The sequence below is a fragment of the Panthera pardus genome, unplaced genomic scaffold (assembly GCF_024362965.1).
Source record: "Panthera pardus isolate Hobbes unplaced genomic scaffold, ASM2436296v1 HiC_scaffold_6, whole genome shotgun sequence".
In the NCBI taxonomy this organism is placed as follows: domain Eukaryota; kingdom Metazoa; phylum Chordata; class Mammalia; order Carnivora; family Felidae; genus Panthera; species Panthera pardus.
The window spans coordinates 64,499,643-64,516,826 of NW_026526991.1; the positions used below are offsets into that span (position 1 = coordinate 64,499,643).

General features: G+C 38.5%; 2 protein-coding genes and 1 pseudogene across 10 annotated transcripts in view; 1 reads left to right on the forward strand and 2 right to left on the reverse strand.

The window, feature by feature from the left end:
* LARP4 (La ribonucleoprotein 4) overlaps nt 1-10,148 on the reverse strand; it is a 66,248-nt gene extending 56,100 nt beyond the window's left edge. For 6 of the 9 annotated variants that reach the window (XM_019419335.2, XM_019419340.2, XM_019419343.2 and 3 more), the window contains exon 1: nt 6,887-7,056. In XM_019419335.2, coding sequence (XP_019274880.1) covers nt 6,887-6,904 — 18 coding nt within the window. In that variant the 5' untranslated portion in view covers nt 6,905-7,056. Of the gene's footprint in view, nt 1-6,886; nt 7,059-8,202; nt 8,555-10,029 lie in introns of those variants that run through there. The other 3 variants (XM_019419336.2, XM_019419337.2, XM_053894586.1) reach the window with 3 other exon arrangements.
* FAM186A (family with sequence similarity 186 member A) overlaps nt 8,636-17,184 on the forward strand; it is an 81,587-nt gene continuing 73,038 nt past the window's right edge. Inside the window, exons 1-2 of the mRNA XM_053895341.1 lie at nt 8,636-8,647; nt 10,459-10,662. Of these exons, the coding sequence (XP_053751316.1) occupies nt 8,636-8,647; nt 10,459-10,662 (216 nt within the window). The remainder of the gene's footprint in view (nt 8,648-10,458; nt 10,663-17,184) is intronic.
* LOC109249269 (proteasome subunit alpha type-1-like) lies at nt 14,906-15,781 on the reverse strand (annotated as a pseudogene).

Consider the following 17,184-nt stretch of genomic DNA (forward strand, 5'->3'; position numbering starts at 1 on the left):
AATTACTCTGTTTGGCTTACCCAGAATCAGTGTAAATTAGTAACAAGGCCGAATTAGAACTCAAAAAGGTATCTCTCTTTTTTTTTTTTTAAAGGTATATATCTCTTTTTTCTTTTAATGTTTACTTACTTCTGAGAGACAGAGCCTGAGCAGGGGAGGGGCAGAGAGAGAGAGAGAGAGAGAGAGAGAGAGAGAGAGAGAACACGTGGGGCTTGAACTCATGAACTGCGAGATCATGACCTGAATCAAAGTCAAGACGTTCATCCAACTGAGCCACCCCAGGTGGCTGTATTATACACCCTGGTATCTCTTAAATCAATTTTTGCAGTTACCAGTGCCATTATCATGTAGTTTTAATAAATTTTCCAAAAATGTTCAACAAATCAAGCACAAATTTCAGTAATTTTGGAAGCCTACCATTTACATACTGGACGATTTACATCACAACAGAATAGCTATGATGATCAAATGATAGTTGTGGGTCAAGCCCATCTCTAGACTGTGTTACAAGGCTTAATACATAAACACCATAAACATCATGAACTACCTGACTTTGTCTGAAAAGATTATTATTCCCAAATTACAGATAGGAACTTGAGGCTCCCACAAGTTGTCACTTGTCTAAGGTCATATAACTAACATTTGAACCTAGGATTCCAAAACCCTTACAGAAAAATCACTGGGCATAATACAAAAGTTTACAATGTTTTCAAGCCTAGAAACCACCCTCAAGAATTAAACGTTAAAGAAAACAAAATTTAAGCAAAACACGAATACAGAAACAAATAAAAATACTATGAACACCTTCAGAGCTAAAGAGTCAGTTTCCATGTTCAGTTAAGGATCTTCAAAGAGGAGGTTAAAAATCTTTTTTTATGACTTCACAATGATAGCTGAACTAGAGTTTCTCAACCTCCTCCACTTTCCGCTCCTCTGTAGTAAAGACTGAGACCCCATTTCAACTACAGGGTCAAACTCTTTTTTTTTTTTTTTTTTAATTTATTTGAGAGAGACACAGAGTGAGTGAGAGAGAGAGAGAGTGAGTGAGTGAGTGTGTGTGTGTGTGTGTGTGTGTGTGTGTGTGTGTGTGTGTACACGAGAGAAGAAGGGGCAGAGAGAGAAGGAGAGAGAGAGAATACCAAGTAGGCTCTGCCCTGTCAACACAGAGCCCGACTCGGGACTCGAACTCACTCATGAGCCATGAAATGAAATCATGACCTGAACTGAAATCAAGAGTCAGATGCTTAACTGACTGAGCCACCCAGGCACCCCCAAAATCTTTTAAGCTCCCAGGTAGAAGAACAAAATCACAGATTTGAAAAACGTTCACATCTAGAATTAAGGATCAATTCCGTTAGCTGGGAAGTAATACAGAACTGCCTGACAGCCCAAACAAACCCACACTGATACAAAACAGTTGAATATCAATATCCCTAGCTTCTAGTTTTTCAGAAAATTGTGAACCAGTTCATTGTAATTTAAAGCACCATAAGGTACTTTTACATCTTTATGTTCATTTCTAAGCATTTTATTCTACTTTTCACATTTCAACAATTCCTACTTCATTTTCAGTCCATTGCATCTGAAAATATTCTACTTGACAATATTTTTATTCGTGTTTAAATTGTGCATCTAGGGGCGCCTGGGTGGCTCAGTTGGTTAAGCGTCCGACTTCAGCTCAGGTCATGATCTTGTGGTTTGTGAGTTCAAGCCCCGCGTCAGGCTCTGTGCTGACAGCTCAGAGCCTGGAGCCTGCTTCAGATTCTGTGTTTCCTTCTCTCTCTGCCCCTCCCCTGCTCATGCTCTGCCTGTCTCTGTCTCAAAAATAAGTAAAACATTTAAAATAATAATAATAATAAATAAATAAATTCTGCATCTACCTCCAATAAATATTCCAAAACCAAGTTGTTCAAAAACCACTATTCACTTATTTATAACTTCTCTTGGCAATCATTTCAAAACTTGTTTAGGCACTTTTTTCTTCTGAGTCATTTTTTAAAAAACCATTTTCAGTCATCTAATAACTTTTAATAAACAAATTTAAATTAACAGGAAAAAACAGTACTGTAGCTGGGATGAAAGGCACAACATTATGGGGGGCCTGAGTGGCACAGTCATTTAAGTGTCCGACCTCTCTCTTCCCCTCCCTGCTCACTCGCCTGTGTGCTCGCTCTCTCTCTCTCAAAAATAAACATTAAAAAAAAAAAAAAGAAAGGCACATTATGATTACTATAAAACAAATGAAAATTACCTAGGTAAATTATCCCACTTATCTCAAATTCTAAGGTTAACCGAAAATTTAAAATATTACCTAAAAAAAGAAAAAAACTTTAGGAATCAGATAAATTATTTTTAAAATTATGTAAGAGCTGGAGAAAGAGGGAAATGGGCAGTTATTGTTTAATGTGTACAGTTTCAGTTTTGTAAGATGAATTCTGGATGTGGATGATGGCTGCACAACAATGTAAATGTACTTAACAACCCAGAACTACACATACACTTAATGATGGTTATGATAATTCAATTTTCTGTATTTTATATTTCAGTTATTTTTTAAAGTTTATTTATTTTGGGAGACAGAGCATGCAAGAGGGAGAGGCAGAAAGAGAAGGGGAGAGAGAATCCCAAGTGGAACTGTGAGACATGACCTGAGCCAAAACCAAGAGCTGGAAGCTTAACTGACTGAGCCACCAGGCGCCCCTGTGTTATCTGTATTTTATTTTTTCATTTTTTATATTTTTATGTTTTATCTATCTTTGAGAAAGAGACAGAGCGTGAGTGGGGGAGGGGCAGAGAGAGAAGGAGACACAGAATCTGAAGCAGGCTCCAGGCTCTGATCTGTCAGCAGAGCCAGATGCACGAGCTGAACTCTCGAACCGCCAAGATCATGACCTGAGCCAAAGTTGGACACTTAACTGACTGAGCCATCCAGGCCCCCCTCATTTTGTTGTTGAAAAAATTTTTAAATGTTTATTTATGAATTATCCAAACATTTTTACCTCTTCTCAGAAAGCCAGACACTGTATCTGTCTCCTTCAGAACAGAGTGAGAAAAAAACCAATAAACTACTTAAGTCAATACAGCCCTTTGCAAGACTAAGTTTAAAAAAAGTTACATCTAAGTGCTACTTAAAATAGGATTCCCTGTCTGCCTATAGATTTCTATTGCAGTGTAGCTAGATTCTAATTCTAGCTTCAATATTCACTAACTGTATAATCCTGAGCAAGTTTCTTATATTCTCTGTGCCTTAGTTTATCTCTAAAATGGAGATAACAATTCTACCTACCTCACAGGGAGGTTTGAACAAATGTATACATGCAAAAACAGTTAATAGGTCTGACACACAGTAAGCACAACAAAGGTGTACACCACTATTATTATAGTGGTACTATCATTACTATTATCTATCCCATTTATTTTCCAGTTATAAATTAGTTAAGCTAGGGTCTTTCAAGAAGAATGCACACAAAATTTTGAACACAACGGCAAAGGACTCCCGATTCCAGATTAGAGAAGTCCCACCAGAGATGATCCATAAGCAACCTGGTTTATAGTAAAGTGGTTCTTAACCTCTCTTGGGCCATGGACCTCTTTGGTAGTCCAATCAACCTACAGATCTCTTCTCAGAATATGTTTTTTAAGTTTTAAAATGCACAGAATCACAAAATAAACCAATAATGTTACAGTTACCAAAATATTTTAAAATTTCTACTTTAGTAATAAACAATTTTTTTTATTTTTATTTTATTTATTTTTGGGACAGAGAGAGACAGAGCATGAACGGGGGAGGGGCAGAGAGAGAGGGAGACACAGAATCGGAAACAGGCTCCAGGCTCCGAGCCATCAGCCCAGAGCCCGACGCGGGGCTCGAACCCACGGACCGCGAGATCCTGACCTGGCTGAAGTCGGCCGCTTAACGGACTGCGCCACCCAGGCGCCCCTCTACTTTAGTAATAAATGTGCTTTACCGATGCATTAAATAACAAGATTAAAAAACATTTTTTTTACTGTTTATTTTTGAGAGAGACAGAGAGACAGAGAGAGAGAGAGAGAGAGAGAGAGGGAGGGAGGGAGAGGGAGAGAGAGAAAAAGCACCAGCGGGGGAGGGGCAGAGACAGAGGAAGAGACACAATGAAGCAGGCTCCAGGCTGAGCTGTCAGCACAGAGCTCAACATGGAGCACGAACTCATGGAACTGTGAGGTCATGACCTGAGCTGAAGTCGGGACACCTAACGGACTCAGCGACCCAGGCACCCCTAAATAACAAGATTTTTAAACATACAGTAACAAGGACTAATGAACAGTATTCCAAGATACATGCAAAAACTGCAATATATGAAAATATTTCTTGTAGCATCCATTGAAATTTCCATTATTTTCAATTCTAGATTTTAATTAGAAGCTAGTGAAAATAAACAGGCAATTTTTTTTTCCTCAGCAAAGTTCACTGACTTCCTTAAATTTATCTAAGGACCCAGATTAAGGATCCCTGGCTTAGGGGAAAGTGCAAAAAATAAGTTCTGGAGTCAGAGACTTGTGTTCTAGATGCCAGACTTCAGAGTTTAGCCCCCCACATAATTTGCCCCCCACCTGAATGACCTTAGACATCACACTGAGCTTTGGTTCACTCAGAATAATTTCTAAATCTTACAGTTATTCCTATAGTTATAAGGATCAAATATGAGTAAACACACAAAATGACCAGTGTGTTGTTTTTTTTATTTTAATACCATATATTCAGCCCCAAATGTTTAGTGACATTGTTTTCAATAACTCATAGGAGAAAAATTAAAAACCACATACTGATTCACAAAGAAAATGATTAATGGAAATATTAATTTCATGTAACAGTTTAATAAGAGACAGGATTTGACATTAGAATGACCTGTATCTAAATCCTAAATCCACTACTTTACTTCTACGTTATTAACCTCTCCACCTCAGCTTTGTTTGTTTTTAATATTTATTTATTTTTGAGAGACAGAGTGCAAGCAGGGGAGGGGCAGAGAGAGAGGGAGACACAGAATCCGAAGCAGGCTCCAGGCTCCGAGCTGTCAGCACAGAGCCTGACGTGGGACTCGAACCTACAAAGCGTGGGATCATGACCTGGGCTGAAGTTGGACGCTTAACCCACTGAGCCACCCAAGCGCCCCTCCGCCTCAGTCTTCTCATCTGTAAAACGCTGCAGTTGTTTTGAGAAAGGAGAAGAGCTAGCTTAAACACTCAATAAACAGAGCTCTTATTAAAGATCACATTTTAACAAAGCCAAAGGAATCAATTTGGAACTCAAAAGTTTATTTTGGAATTCATGTTCATGTAAGTAAAACTTCACATTCACTTGCCCAGCAGAACACATACACACTTAAAACCTAAAGCATTTGCATGGCACAATGCTCCTAATACAAACTGGCACTGTTTAAAATCATATTGATTTCTTATCCTACAAAACAAAAAAACAAAAAACAAAAACCCAAAAGCAAAAAAAAAAACCCCAAAAAACAAAAAACCTACAATGAGGATAAAAAACGGTAAACAGAATGGGTTCAGTAATTTCAAGTCTTTTCATGATTTACTTGGAATATTCCAATGAATGTCTGTTACCAATGCTGGACATACTGTAAGGTAGCTGTCTCTTTAAAACCCAATGTAAAGATCTCAAATTTATCAGATTTAAAACAGTTGTCAGATTTAAAACAAAAAAAAAAATTAAACCATGTATTTACTTTATGCCGGAATACTACGGAGTAAGATCCATCCCTCCCTCCGGAAAAAAACCTGCCACAGACTGGCCCGGCTTCTCGATCAATTATACAACCTGTAAATTCCTTCCCTCATTGAAAAGATTCTTTTTATGGGCATAGTTAACAAGTGCCAAGTTGCGAAGTTGCAGCTTTGCTGGTTTGACGTTTTCACAATGCAAGAACAATATGATCTGGAATCTACTCAAAGCATTAGCCAGGCAGTCAGCTGATGCTCACTGCACACAAGAGAAAGACAGAAATAAGAGAAATTAAACCTCGTATTTGTGGAAGGCAGGTATCCACCACCTTCAAAACCAAAATAGGCCAGCAGCCGACGTTCCAGTTAAAATAAAAGTAGTTCCATTGTTAAACAACATATAAAAACCGGCTTTCCCCAGACTAGGCTGTTCTCATTCTTGGAATTTTCCTTGTATAAGGGCTTTTATCCGTTCATAAAACCAACCCCTCATCACGGAGCCACTGCCTGAGTAACTTTTACAAAAGGTCAAAGCGGTGCCTTTCAAGGCTTCCAAAGCCTATTGGCGTCTCCTCCGTTCACAGTAATTCGCTTTCCACCCACAGAACGTTCCAGAGACTTAGGGACGGGGACCAAACAAAATTTGGTGGGGGGTGCTAAGAAGCAGCTTTCAACTTTCTCTTCAACATACTTATACAGAATTTCACCTTCCTCCCTCCGCGGCCCCACATGTTGCTTGCTTCCCTCCCAGAGGGCCCCGCGAGACCTCGCTTCCCCCCCCCCCCACCCACGCGCCCACCTGATTACCCTTTTCTCCGTAGACTCCGCCCCCGCCCTCCCCCCCCCCCCCCACCCCCGGCCTGTTTGCCTCCTCTCGGAGGTCCATATGGGACATTTCCCCCTTCCTCAGACCCTCACGCCACACCAGACAAGCCTCGATTCTCCACCTTCAGTTCTCTCCCACTACGGCCCTCACTTCCCACAGCTTCCTAAAGTGTTGCGAGAGCGCAGAGGGGAGTCGCAGGCCTGCACGGCCCAGGTGCTGTGTCAGCCTATCTGCCGGTTCCGCGGCGTGTACGGCCTGGAAAGTCACATGGCGGTGGGACCGGCCGGCGCCTCCACACTCCTGCTCTCCTCACAGCTGGGCGACATTACCAAGTCCACTCACCTCCACGAAGAGCAACATGTCTTCCTCCGCTCGGCCCAATCGTTCTCGCTGCCGCGACTCCAACGGGCTTACAGGCCCGAGCCCCAATCGCTCGATAAGGACACTCGCCTGGCCCCTCCACCCGGCAGTGGACCCGGCTCCTCCCCCGCCGTCAGCCGCTGCGGCCCGACCCGCCCAGTCCCACCTCCCTTGAAAGAGCAACTGTTTCCGGTTCTAGAAAACAATTGCTTCCGGGAGAAGAGACACCCCCTCGGCGCGCTCAACTTTTGCGCTACCTTTTCCAGCAGCAGGATGGGATGTACTATCACCAGGCCTGGGGGGAGGAGGGAAGCGATCAGAGGAAGACGCCATTCTGTACCACGGGGGTGTGAAAAAATTCTACGCATTTTATCCCCCGCCAAAGGGACGGGTACTACCGCTATAACAATTACGCAGTCTTCATAGTTCAAAATCTAGATCTGATAAAACGGCAAGTTTGTGTGAGGGGTACTGGACAGACGCCCAATCTTTCCGAAAAGGTGGTAACTCTCGCAGAAACAAAGTCGAGAAGAAAAAAAAGCAAGCAGATCTAATAGTAAATATATTAATAGCCGCTGCTGTATATTAAAAGCTTACTATGTGCCTGGCATTATCCTAGGTATCTTATGTGAATTAATCTTTAAAAAGACCTTATGCAATAGGTTTTATCCCCCCTTTTTTACACTTGAAGGAACCCTGTAGGAGGGCGGGTTTCCCCTAGACACACCTTTAAAGAACTTTGCCCTTTACTTACATCAGGTATCCACATCTATGCTACTTAATAACAGTATGGATAGCCTCTTCATTGATGTTCTGTCATGTTAAATGAAGTACAATAAAAACAAAATTTTAAAAATCATCTTTATACTTTTCTGTTAGATGATCCAAATTCCTTTTTATCTTGAGCAATACCTGATAAGCTTTAGCCCTCCCTATCAGTCCTACTTCTTTTTCCTAGTTCAGACACTTACTTTTGAAATAATTATGTGTTGATTTTTTTCCACTGATTTTTTCCAGTCTATTATTTCAAAAATCTTTCTAAATTAGTTTCATTTTCACCAAACTGCTGTTACTTGCTTTCAAGACCTTACCATTTTGACCCCATGTAATCTCCCTTACTTTACCTCAAATGAATCTTCTCCCTTTTTCACTTAGATGCCAAATTAATTCCTCCATCAAACTCCTGATACTTGTATCCCATCCTCTCCCTAATCTGATCCACAGTAAACTCAACATTACTTCATCTCAATAAAATCAATCTCCTCACCTTTCCCCTGAAGGACAAACCCAACACTCACCTCCAAAGCCATGGCTCAAGGTGTCTTCCCTATCTGGAATGTCTTCATTTGTCAATCACCTTCTCTGTCCATAGGGCTTTCCCAAAGACACTGCTCCCTTTCTTCTTCATGTCCCTTATTAGTGCTCAAATATTCTATCTTAAATTTGTTTCTTCTTTTTTTTGTTTTGTTTTGTTTTGTTTTCTTTTTTAGTTTCTTCACAGGTACCCTATCATTTTTCTTCACAGTCTGAGATAATAGTGGCTACATAGTAGTATCTTTCAACAAGTGTTTGCCAAATTGAAAGGGAAGAAGAGAGGTTTTAAACTTTGCTTTAAAAAGCCTTCATTTCCAGTTGCTGATGAAGTCCATGCTGCATAAAAAATATGAGAGAGGGAGAGAGCACAATAATCCTAAATTAGTTTAGCTGACAAGCATATAGGCTGCTTTGTGAATGCCTGCTGGGGTAAGTAAGCAATGTAAAAAAAGTCACAAGAAATAAAAGTTACTTAAGGATCTCAAAATCAAATATTATCAATGAAGTACTTAGATTGGTAATTTCAAGAAATGCTGGATAATCATGGATATTTTAATCAAACTTCACATTTATTAAAAATTCTTAATTGTACTCCTTTCAGAAAACATTATTAGTTTTGTTGAATGGACATAATTGTGATTATGAAAAAGGAGGGAGTAATTTTTATGATGGGGGGGCAGTCTAAAAAGAAAAGAAAGTGTTCTGGGGCTTAGAAAAATTTCCATGGAAATTGAATCTGAAACTATAAGAAATATCCAAACTTTAGAAAATTTCTGCAGAGAAACTGAGGAAGAATATGTCAAATGTTAAAACACACACACACACACACACACACACACACACACACACACACAAAACTAAAACACAGCATCTTGTTTTGAGAAGTTCACCGGCTAATGGACAGAGACCAAAATAGTTACATTTCAATGAGATAAGTACTATAATAGAAAATTTACGAAGTGTTTTGGGAACACAGAGGAGGGGATAACTTAGCAGGATATTAGAAGGGAAAATATTTAATTTGCTGTATATTGATTGATTTCTTAAAAGACAACTATTTTGTGATCCCCTGCTTCCCATTTTCTGAAGGACCGAACACATAAATTATTTAAATTTACAAGTTTACACCAAGAACTCAACATAGGAAGTTCCTGTAAAGAAATTAACTTATACATTCATAATTTGTAGAAAATCTTAATGATATTAGATAGTTAATGAATACCTATACCTAGTTACATAATAAAACTATATAAACAGAGACTAGACACAAATACCTCAAATTCATGACTGTCATTACTTCTGAAAAGTGGCAGAGGGGAAGCAAGGAGTCTATGGAGAACACCAAAAGGGACTCCAACTTTAGCTCCAATGCTTAATTTTATTTAAAAATTTCGGAAGCAAATATTAATTACAAAAAGTTAATATTTGTTCATTCTACGTGATAGGCACATGGCTATTTGTTATATTACTTTCTGTACTGTTTCATATTTTTTAAATTAAAACCAAAAGCTACACAGCCAACAAAACCACCCTCTCCTTTAATTGCTCCAGGGTCCTAAATCCTTTCACCTCCTCTGCAATCAAAGGAGCTGCCCAGAGCTGCCCAGAGTACCCCTCTCTCAGTTACAAAGCAGCATCCAGCGTTCCCTTCAATTTCTCCAGCCAACTATGGAATTTCAAAATCTTCAGTCAAGTTCCTGGAAAAAATGAGTAACTAGGCAGTGCAAAGAGTGGGATCTTCATCCAAACAGTATCTTCCAAATTACAGATCTAGGACAAGTTGAGGGGCAGCTAAAGAAGTTGTAGCACACCTAATCAATTACAGGCTTAAAAATTCTTAAGCAAAATCTCAGGAAGAGAGAAGAATCAGGAGTTGCATTTGACATACTGGATCTTGAATTCTAACACCCAGATTTTAAGCTCATTTAAGCAGGACTGTATCTTCTATTTCTTCTAGCGTTCCTGTTGTCTATTCTTTCCTACCCTCCCACCCCCCTTCACCCTTCTCCAATCACAGCATATAGAATGCCTACTTCTCTGCATATAGTAAGCACTCTTGAAATGTTTGAGTTATTGAAGACACAATGGATCTATTATGACATCACCAGGACTGGAATACCATGGTTAACAACCAATTAGTGACAGGATAGACCACAAACTCTGGGAGCAGGAAAGACCTCTTCCAGCTTCCTCGTGGATATTATCATTTGCCTATACTCAGTGAAGAGAAGAAATAAAAGAAAATCACTCAACTTTTCAATATAGTTATCAAAATGCAAAGTGGGATAGACACTGAATCTGAATCAGAAAAAGAAATAGTGGATTCCACCATCACGTCCATAAAAGCCCTATATAAATCAGAGGTCCCTAAGCTGGAGATCCCACTGGCAGTACAGAATGTCATCTCTAGAATTGAGCACGCACAGCTTTGTCGAGCCAGAGAGGTAGGTAGTAAATGAGAAGTTTACAGATTACAACTTTCTTTTTTAATGATCACTGATAAGCTACATTTTTTTGGAACTCATTTTATTTTCATGATCTTTGTGTTTGAGGTAACTATGATTTCAAATGACAATTTCACCTGACTCTGTGGATTACAAACTCTAATTTTATGTTAATCTCTTTAACTTTCCTATCAGAATTAATCAAACCTTTTAAGAATTAAATCACACATGCGATTGAGTGATTGGGGTAGAAAGAAAAATTAAAATCTACAGCTAATATTAGTATCTAATTTCAGTCAATAGTTTTAATTTGTTCTCATCTGAGTTTTTGTCAAATAGCTGTTAACAAGAAGAAACAGCTTGGTTTGAATTCCAGTTTCTTTAATTTCCCCCGAACACCTCATGGAAGGGGATTTCGTTGGCCAAGAGAAATCCAAGGACAATGAACAAAATACTTAAATAGTATAACAATCCAATAAACCCCAAATAATTAAGGCTATACTGCATTTTAGTCTGTCAAACAGAATACAACAAAGCCAATCAGATTAAAAGAAATTAATTCAGGGAAGTTTTTTCCTATGTTTAAAGAGTGCTAAATTTTTGTACTTTCTCATTCTCCGCATAAACTTACTCCTGTTCCAACTCTCCACAACAAAGAACAATAACCTGGTATTTGCTTATAACAACTTTACTGAAATATAATTGACACATAATAAACTGTATATTTTTTAAGTATACAAGTTTTGATATACATAAAAACCTGTGAAACCTTCATCACAATCAACATAATGAACTTACCCATCACTCCTGAAAAGTTTCTTCAAGCTCCATTAAAATTCCTCCCACACACCCTTCCCCACCCCCATCCCAATCTCTAGGCAACTGACAATCTGCTTTCTTTACTATAGATTATTTTGTATTTTAAAATAATTTTATGAGAGTGAAATCATACAGCATCCACTTTCTTCTGTCTCCTTTCTTTTAGCATAATTATTTTGAGATTCATCCACATTCTTATTGATATGAATAGTTCATTCTTTTTTTTTTTTTTTTAAGGTTTAAAAAACTTGTTAGTGCAGAGCCCAATGCGGGTCTTGCTGCAGGGTTTGATCTCATGAACCATGAGATCTTGACCTGAGCCAAAATCAAGAGTCAGACACTTAACTGACTGAGCCACCCAGGTGCCCCAATAGTTCATTCTTTTTATTGCTGAGTATTTCTCCATGGCATGGGCATTTGGGTTGCTTTGGACTTGGGGTTGTTACAACTGAAACTGCTATGAATGTTTGTTTACTTTTTCATGACTTATTTTGTAGACCTATGCTTTCATTTCTTTGGAGTAAATATTTAGGTTGGAATGGCTGGGTCACGTGGTATGTAAATGTTCGATTTTATCTTTTTTTTTTTTTTAAGAAGTCACAGGTCACAATGTGGCTAGTGAAGGAAACACTTCTTTTTTTATTTTTATTTTTTTTAACGTTTATTTTTGAGACAGAGAGAGACAGAGCATGAACAGGGGAGGGTCAGAGAGAGAGGAAGACACAGAATCTGAAACAGGCTCCAGGCTCTGAGCTGTCAGCACAGAGACCCATGCGGGGCTCGAACTCACAGACCACGAGATCATGACCTGAGCCGAAGTCGGACGCTGAACTGACTGAGCCACCCAGGCGCCCCATAAATGTTCAATTTTAAAATAAACTACCAAACTGTTAAAAAGTGGTTATATATCTGTTGGCTATCTGGATGTCTCCTTTGGAAAAATGTCTATTCATGTCTTCTGACCGTTTTTAAACTGGTTTATTTGTTTTTTGGGTATTGAGTTTTAGAAGTTCTTTTTTTGGTTTGTTTTTAATGTTTATTTATTTTTTGAGGAAGAGAGAGAGACAGAGTGTGAGTGGGAAAGGGCCAGAGAGAGAGGCACAGAATCTGAAGCAGGCTCCAGGCTCTGAGCTGTTAGAACGGAGTCCGACGCGGGGCTCTAACCCACAAACTACGAGATCATGACCTGAGCCGAAGTCCAACGCTTAACTGAGTGAGCTACCCAGGCGCCCCGAGTTTTATAAGTTCTTTATATATTTTGGATACTAACCCTTTATCAGACATGTCATTTGCAAATGTCTTCTCCCATTCTGTAGGTTGCCTTTTAGTTTTGTTGATTGTTTCTTATGCAGTGCAGAAGCCTTTTATTTTTATAAAGTCCCAATAGTTTTGTTTGTTTGTTTGTTTTTGTTTTTTGCTTTTGTTTCCCTTGCCTCAGGAGACATATCTAGTAAGAAGTTGTTGTGGCTGATGTCAAAGCAATTACTGCCTATGTTCTCCTCTAGGATTTTGATGTTTCCTGTCTCATATTTAGGTCTTTAATCCATTCTGAATTTATTTTTGCATGTGGTGTAAGAAAGTGTTTCAGTTTCAGGAGTGCCTAGGTGGCTTAGTCAGTTAAGCCTATGACTGTTGATTGAGCTTCAGACTCTTGATTTCGGCTCAGGTCATGATCTCACGGTTTGTGGGTTCATGTCCTGCTTCAGGTTTTGTGCTGACAATGCAGAGACTGCTTGAGATTCTCTTCCTCCATTTCTCTGTGCCCCTCCCCTGCTAGCTCTCTCTCTTTCAAAAATAAATAAATAAAAATATTATTAAAATGTTTTTAAAAGAAAGTGGTCCAGTTTCATTCTTTTGCATGTTGCTGACCAATTTCCCAATACCATTTGTTGAAGAGACTATCTTTTTTCCATTAGATATTCTTTCCTGCTTTGTTGAAGATAAATTGACCATATAGTTGTGGGTTCATTTCTGTTTTTTTCTATACTGTTCCACTGAACTACGTGTCTATTTTTGTGCCAGTACCATCATCAGGGAAATACAAATCAAAACTACAGTGAGATATCACCAGTCAGAATGGCTACAATTAACAACACAGGAAACAACAGGTGTTGGTGAGGAGGTGGAGAAAGGGGAACCTTCTTATACTGTTGGTGGGAATGCATACTGGTGTAGCCACTCTGGAAAACAGTATGGAGAGTCCTCAAAAAGTTAAAAATAGAACTACCCTATGATCCAGCAATTGTACTACTAGGTATTTACCTAGGTGATAAGGATTAAGATGTATTGTGGAAGTGTGGAATGACTATATTGTACACCCGAAAATGATATTACACTGTATGTTAACTACCTGGAATTTAAATAAAAACTATTAAAAAGTAGTTATACTATTTTATATTCCCACAAGCAGTATATGAGTTTTCAATCATTCCACATCTTTATCAACACTTCATGTTTTCAGTCTTTTTAGTTTTAATCATTCCAGGGACACCTGGGGGGCTCAGTCAGTTAAGTGTCTGACTTCGGCTCAGGTCATGATCTCACAGTTCATGAGTTCGAGCCCCACATCAGGCACTGTGCTGACAGATGGCTCAGAGCCTGGAGACTGCTTCAGATTCTGTGTCTCCCTCTTTCTCTGCCCCTCACACTCTGTGTCTCTCTCAAAAATAAATAAACATTTAAAAAGAATTAAAATAATAGATTCCACTCTCTGAAGGTTTGGAGAGTCTAGATCTTTAATTTTAACCATTCCAAAAGGTATATAATAGTATCTCATTATGGTTTTAATTTGCATTTTTATAATGACTAGTGATTTTGAGCAACTTTCCATGAGTTTATTTGCACTCAGTATGTCTTCTCTAGCAGTTCAAATATTTTGACCATATTTTAAAAGTTTATTGGTCTATGTTCTCATTATTGAGATTTGAGTATTTTTATGTCTTCTGATTACAACTTTTATCAGATAGGTGGTTTGCAAATATTTTTTCCAATTCTGTGACTTGTCTTTTTTTCTACTAATTGTGTCTTTCAAAGAACAAAATTCGTTAGTCCAATATATCAATGTTTTCTTTCTTCCAAAGCAAACTTTGACTAACTCAAGGTCACAAACATTTTCTCCTATGTATTCTTCTAGGAGTTATACTTATAGATTTTACATTTACATCTATGGTTCAACGTGTCTTTTTTTTTTTTTTTTTTTGGCAAGGGAAAAAATTTTATTTCATAGTTGTCTTTAAAACCACAAAGACACTATGCTCTTCGTATAAAAACATTAGTACAAATAATTATACTTTCTAGAAAATGATTATATAGACACTCTCAAAGAAAAATGCACACCATTACATAGTTTCAGAGAAGTTGCTTGGAAAAAACTCACATCTGGACTGATTCCTAAAACATACCATAAGACCCTGCATATTTTGGTGCAAAGTATAGATTATTGTCATCAGTACATGATCCTGAATTCTTACACATTTGATAACATGCATAAGGACTGGTTTATGACATAATGTTCCATTGGTTCATCAGCCTCTTCTGCAGGTACATCAGCAGGTTGAGCAGGCTGTGCCTTTGTCTGTGGTCTTTCTTCAAGACCTTCCAGGAATGGAGATACATCATCATCATCATAAATCGTAAACTCCAAGTCTTTACTAAAAATTCCAATGGGCACATTCTTTGTAGTTAAGTCCTGTTCTGCAGTGTCTCTTATAAGGCATGCAGACCATGTTTAACCAGTTCATTCAAATTGCACTCCATAAACCCAGACATATGTCTCACCAAGTAAGTACAAGCTCATTGAAAACAAGCTCCAATGGACATAGCTCTACAGTCGAAATAGTTAGCAGATAGACAAGTTTGGAAAATGTGAGGGCCCATATTCATAACCAACAATAAGCAGTCCAACACCATATGGTCTCTGGCCATATCGTTGCGTTGGTATTTGGGTCTTGCTTTCAATTAGAGATACAAGATGAGATGCAGGAAGAGGTCTGTCAAATACAAATCTGGAATCCAAACACTCCTGGTGCATAAAATTACATAACAGTCTAGCATCAGCAGTAAGTCCCACAACTGAGATACCAATATGGTTGTCAACATGGAGAATTTTTTCTGATGAGCTGCAGGCTCTGACTATGCTGTCTTCAATGCAGCCAACACTGTGTGTTGTTTTTTTTTGTTTTTTCTTCAGATCAACTGTGGCTGAACCTTGTTTGACAGCTTCCATTGCATATTCAATTTGATGATTCCTGCCCTGAGGGCTCCAAACAGTCACATCATTGTCCTACTGGTTGTGAAACATGGTTTTGGCTTTGGGCTTGGCTTTATGGTTCATTTTATCTTTCTTTGTAAATGATATCAGATATTGATTGAGGTGTCAAAACAAACAAACAAAACAAAAACAAAACAGGGGCTCTTGGGTGGCTCAGGCAGTTGAGCCTCTGACTTTGGCTCAGGTCATGATCTCGTAGTCTGATTTCAAGCCCCGCATTGTTGGGCTCTGTGCTGCCCACTTAGAGCCTGGAGCCTACCTCAGATTCTGTGTCTCCCTTTCTCTCTGCCCCTCCCCCACTCATACTCTGTCTCAAAAATAAACATTAAAAAGAATTATTCTAGATTCATTTGTTGAAAAGACTATCCTATCTCCATTGCATTGCACTGCACCTTTATTGAAAATCAATTGACCATGTATGTGTGAGTTTATGGATTCTCTAGTCTGTTCTCTTGATCTATTTATATATATTTTTTAATTTTTAATGTTTATTTATTTTTGAGAGAGAGAGAAAGCATGAGTAGGGAAGGGGCAGACAGAGAGGGAGACACAGAATCTGAAGTAGGCTCCAGGCTCTGAGCTGTAGGTACAGAGCCCGGCCGGGGGCTCGAACTCAGGAACTGTGAGATCATGACCCGAGCCAAAGTCGGCGCTCAACTGACTGAGCCACCCAGGAGCCCCTATCTTTATTCTAATACTGCAGTGTCTTTTTTGATTACTGAGGTTTTATAATCATTCTTGAAATCATGTATTTTTAGTTCTCCAATTTTGTTCTTTTTCAATTATGCCCAACTTGTTTGCTCACATCTTCCTTCTATCCCCATTTCCTCTTCTTGGGCTTCTTTTTCTGGAGGGACACACTCAAACATTCATAACCTAAAAACTGTCTTTATCCATACTACTTTCTCCCTTTTCATTTCCATGCAAAATTTAGAATCAGTCTGTCAAATTCTACTTGGGGAGAAAAAAGCCTGCTGGTGTCTTGATTGGGATTGTATTGAATTTATAGATCCCCTAATTAGGGGAGAATTGAGAACTTAATATTGAGTCCTTTGACCTGTGGACACAGAATATCTCTGTATTTATGAAGGTCTAATTTTTCTCCCAAGTGCTAGACCTTGCAAATCTTTTGTTAGTCTCTAAGTATTTCACATTTTTTATACTATATTGTGAATAGTATTGTTTTTTTATTTCCATTCTCAATTGTTCACAATTAATATGTACAAATAAAATACATTTTTGTATGTGCATCTTGTATAATAAAACCCAGTTACTAGTCTTCATAGATTTTCTTCATATATTCCTTGGGGTTTCTACATAGACAACCCTATCATATGCTAATAGAGGCAGTTTTATTCCTCCTTTTATGTCTGTGTGCATTTAAGTTTGCTTTTTTGTTTTTTTTTTTAATTTGAGAGAGACAGAGGATCCCA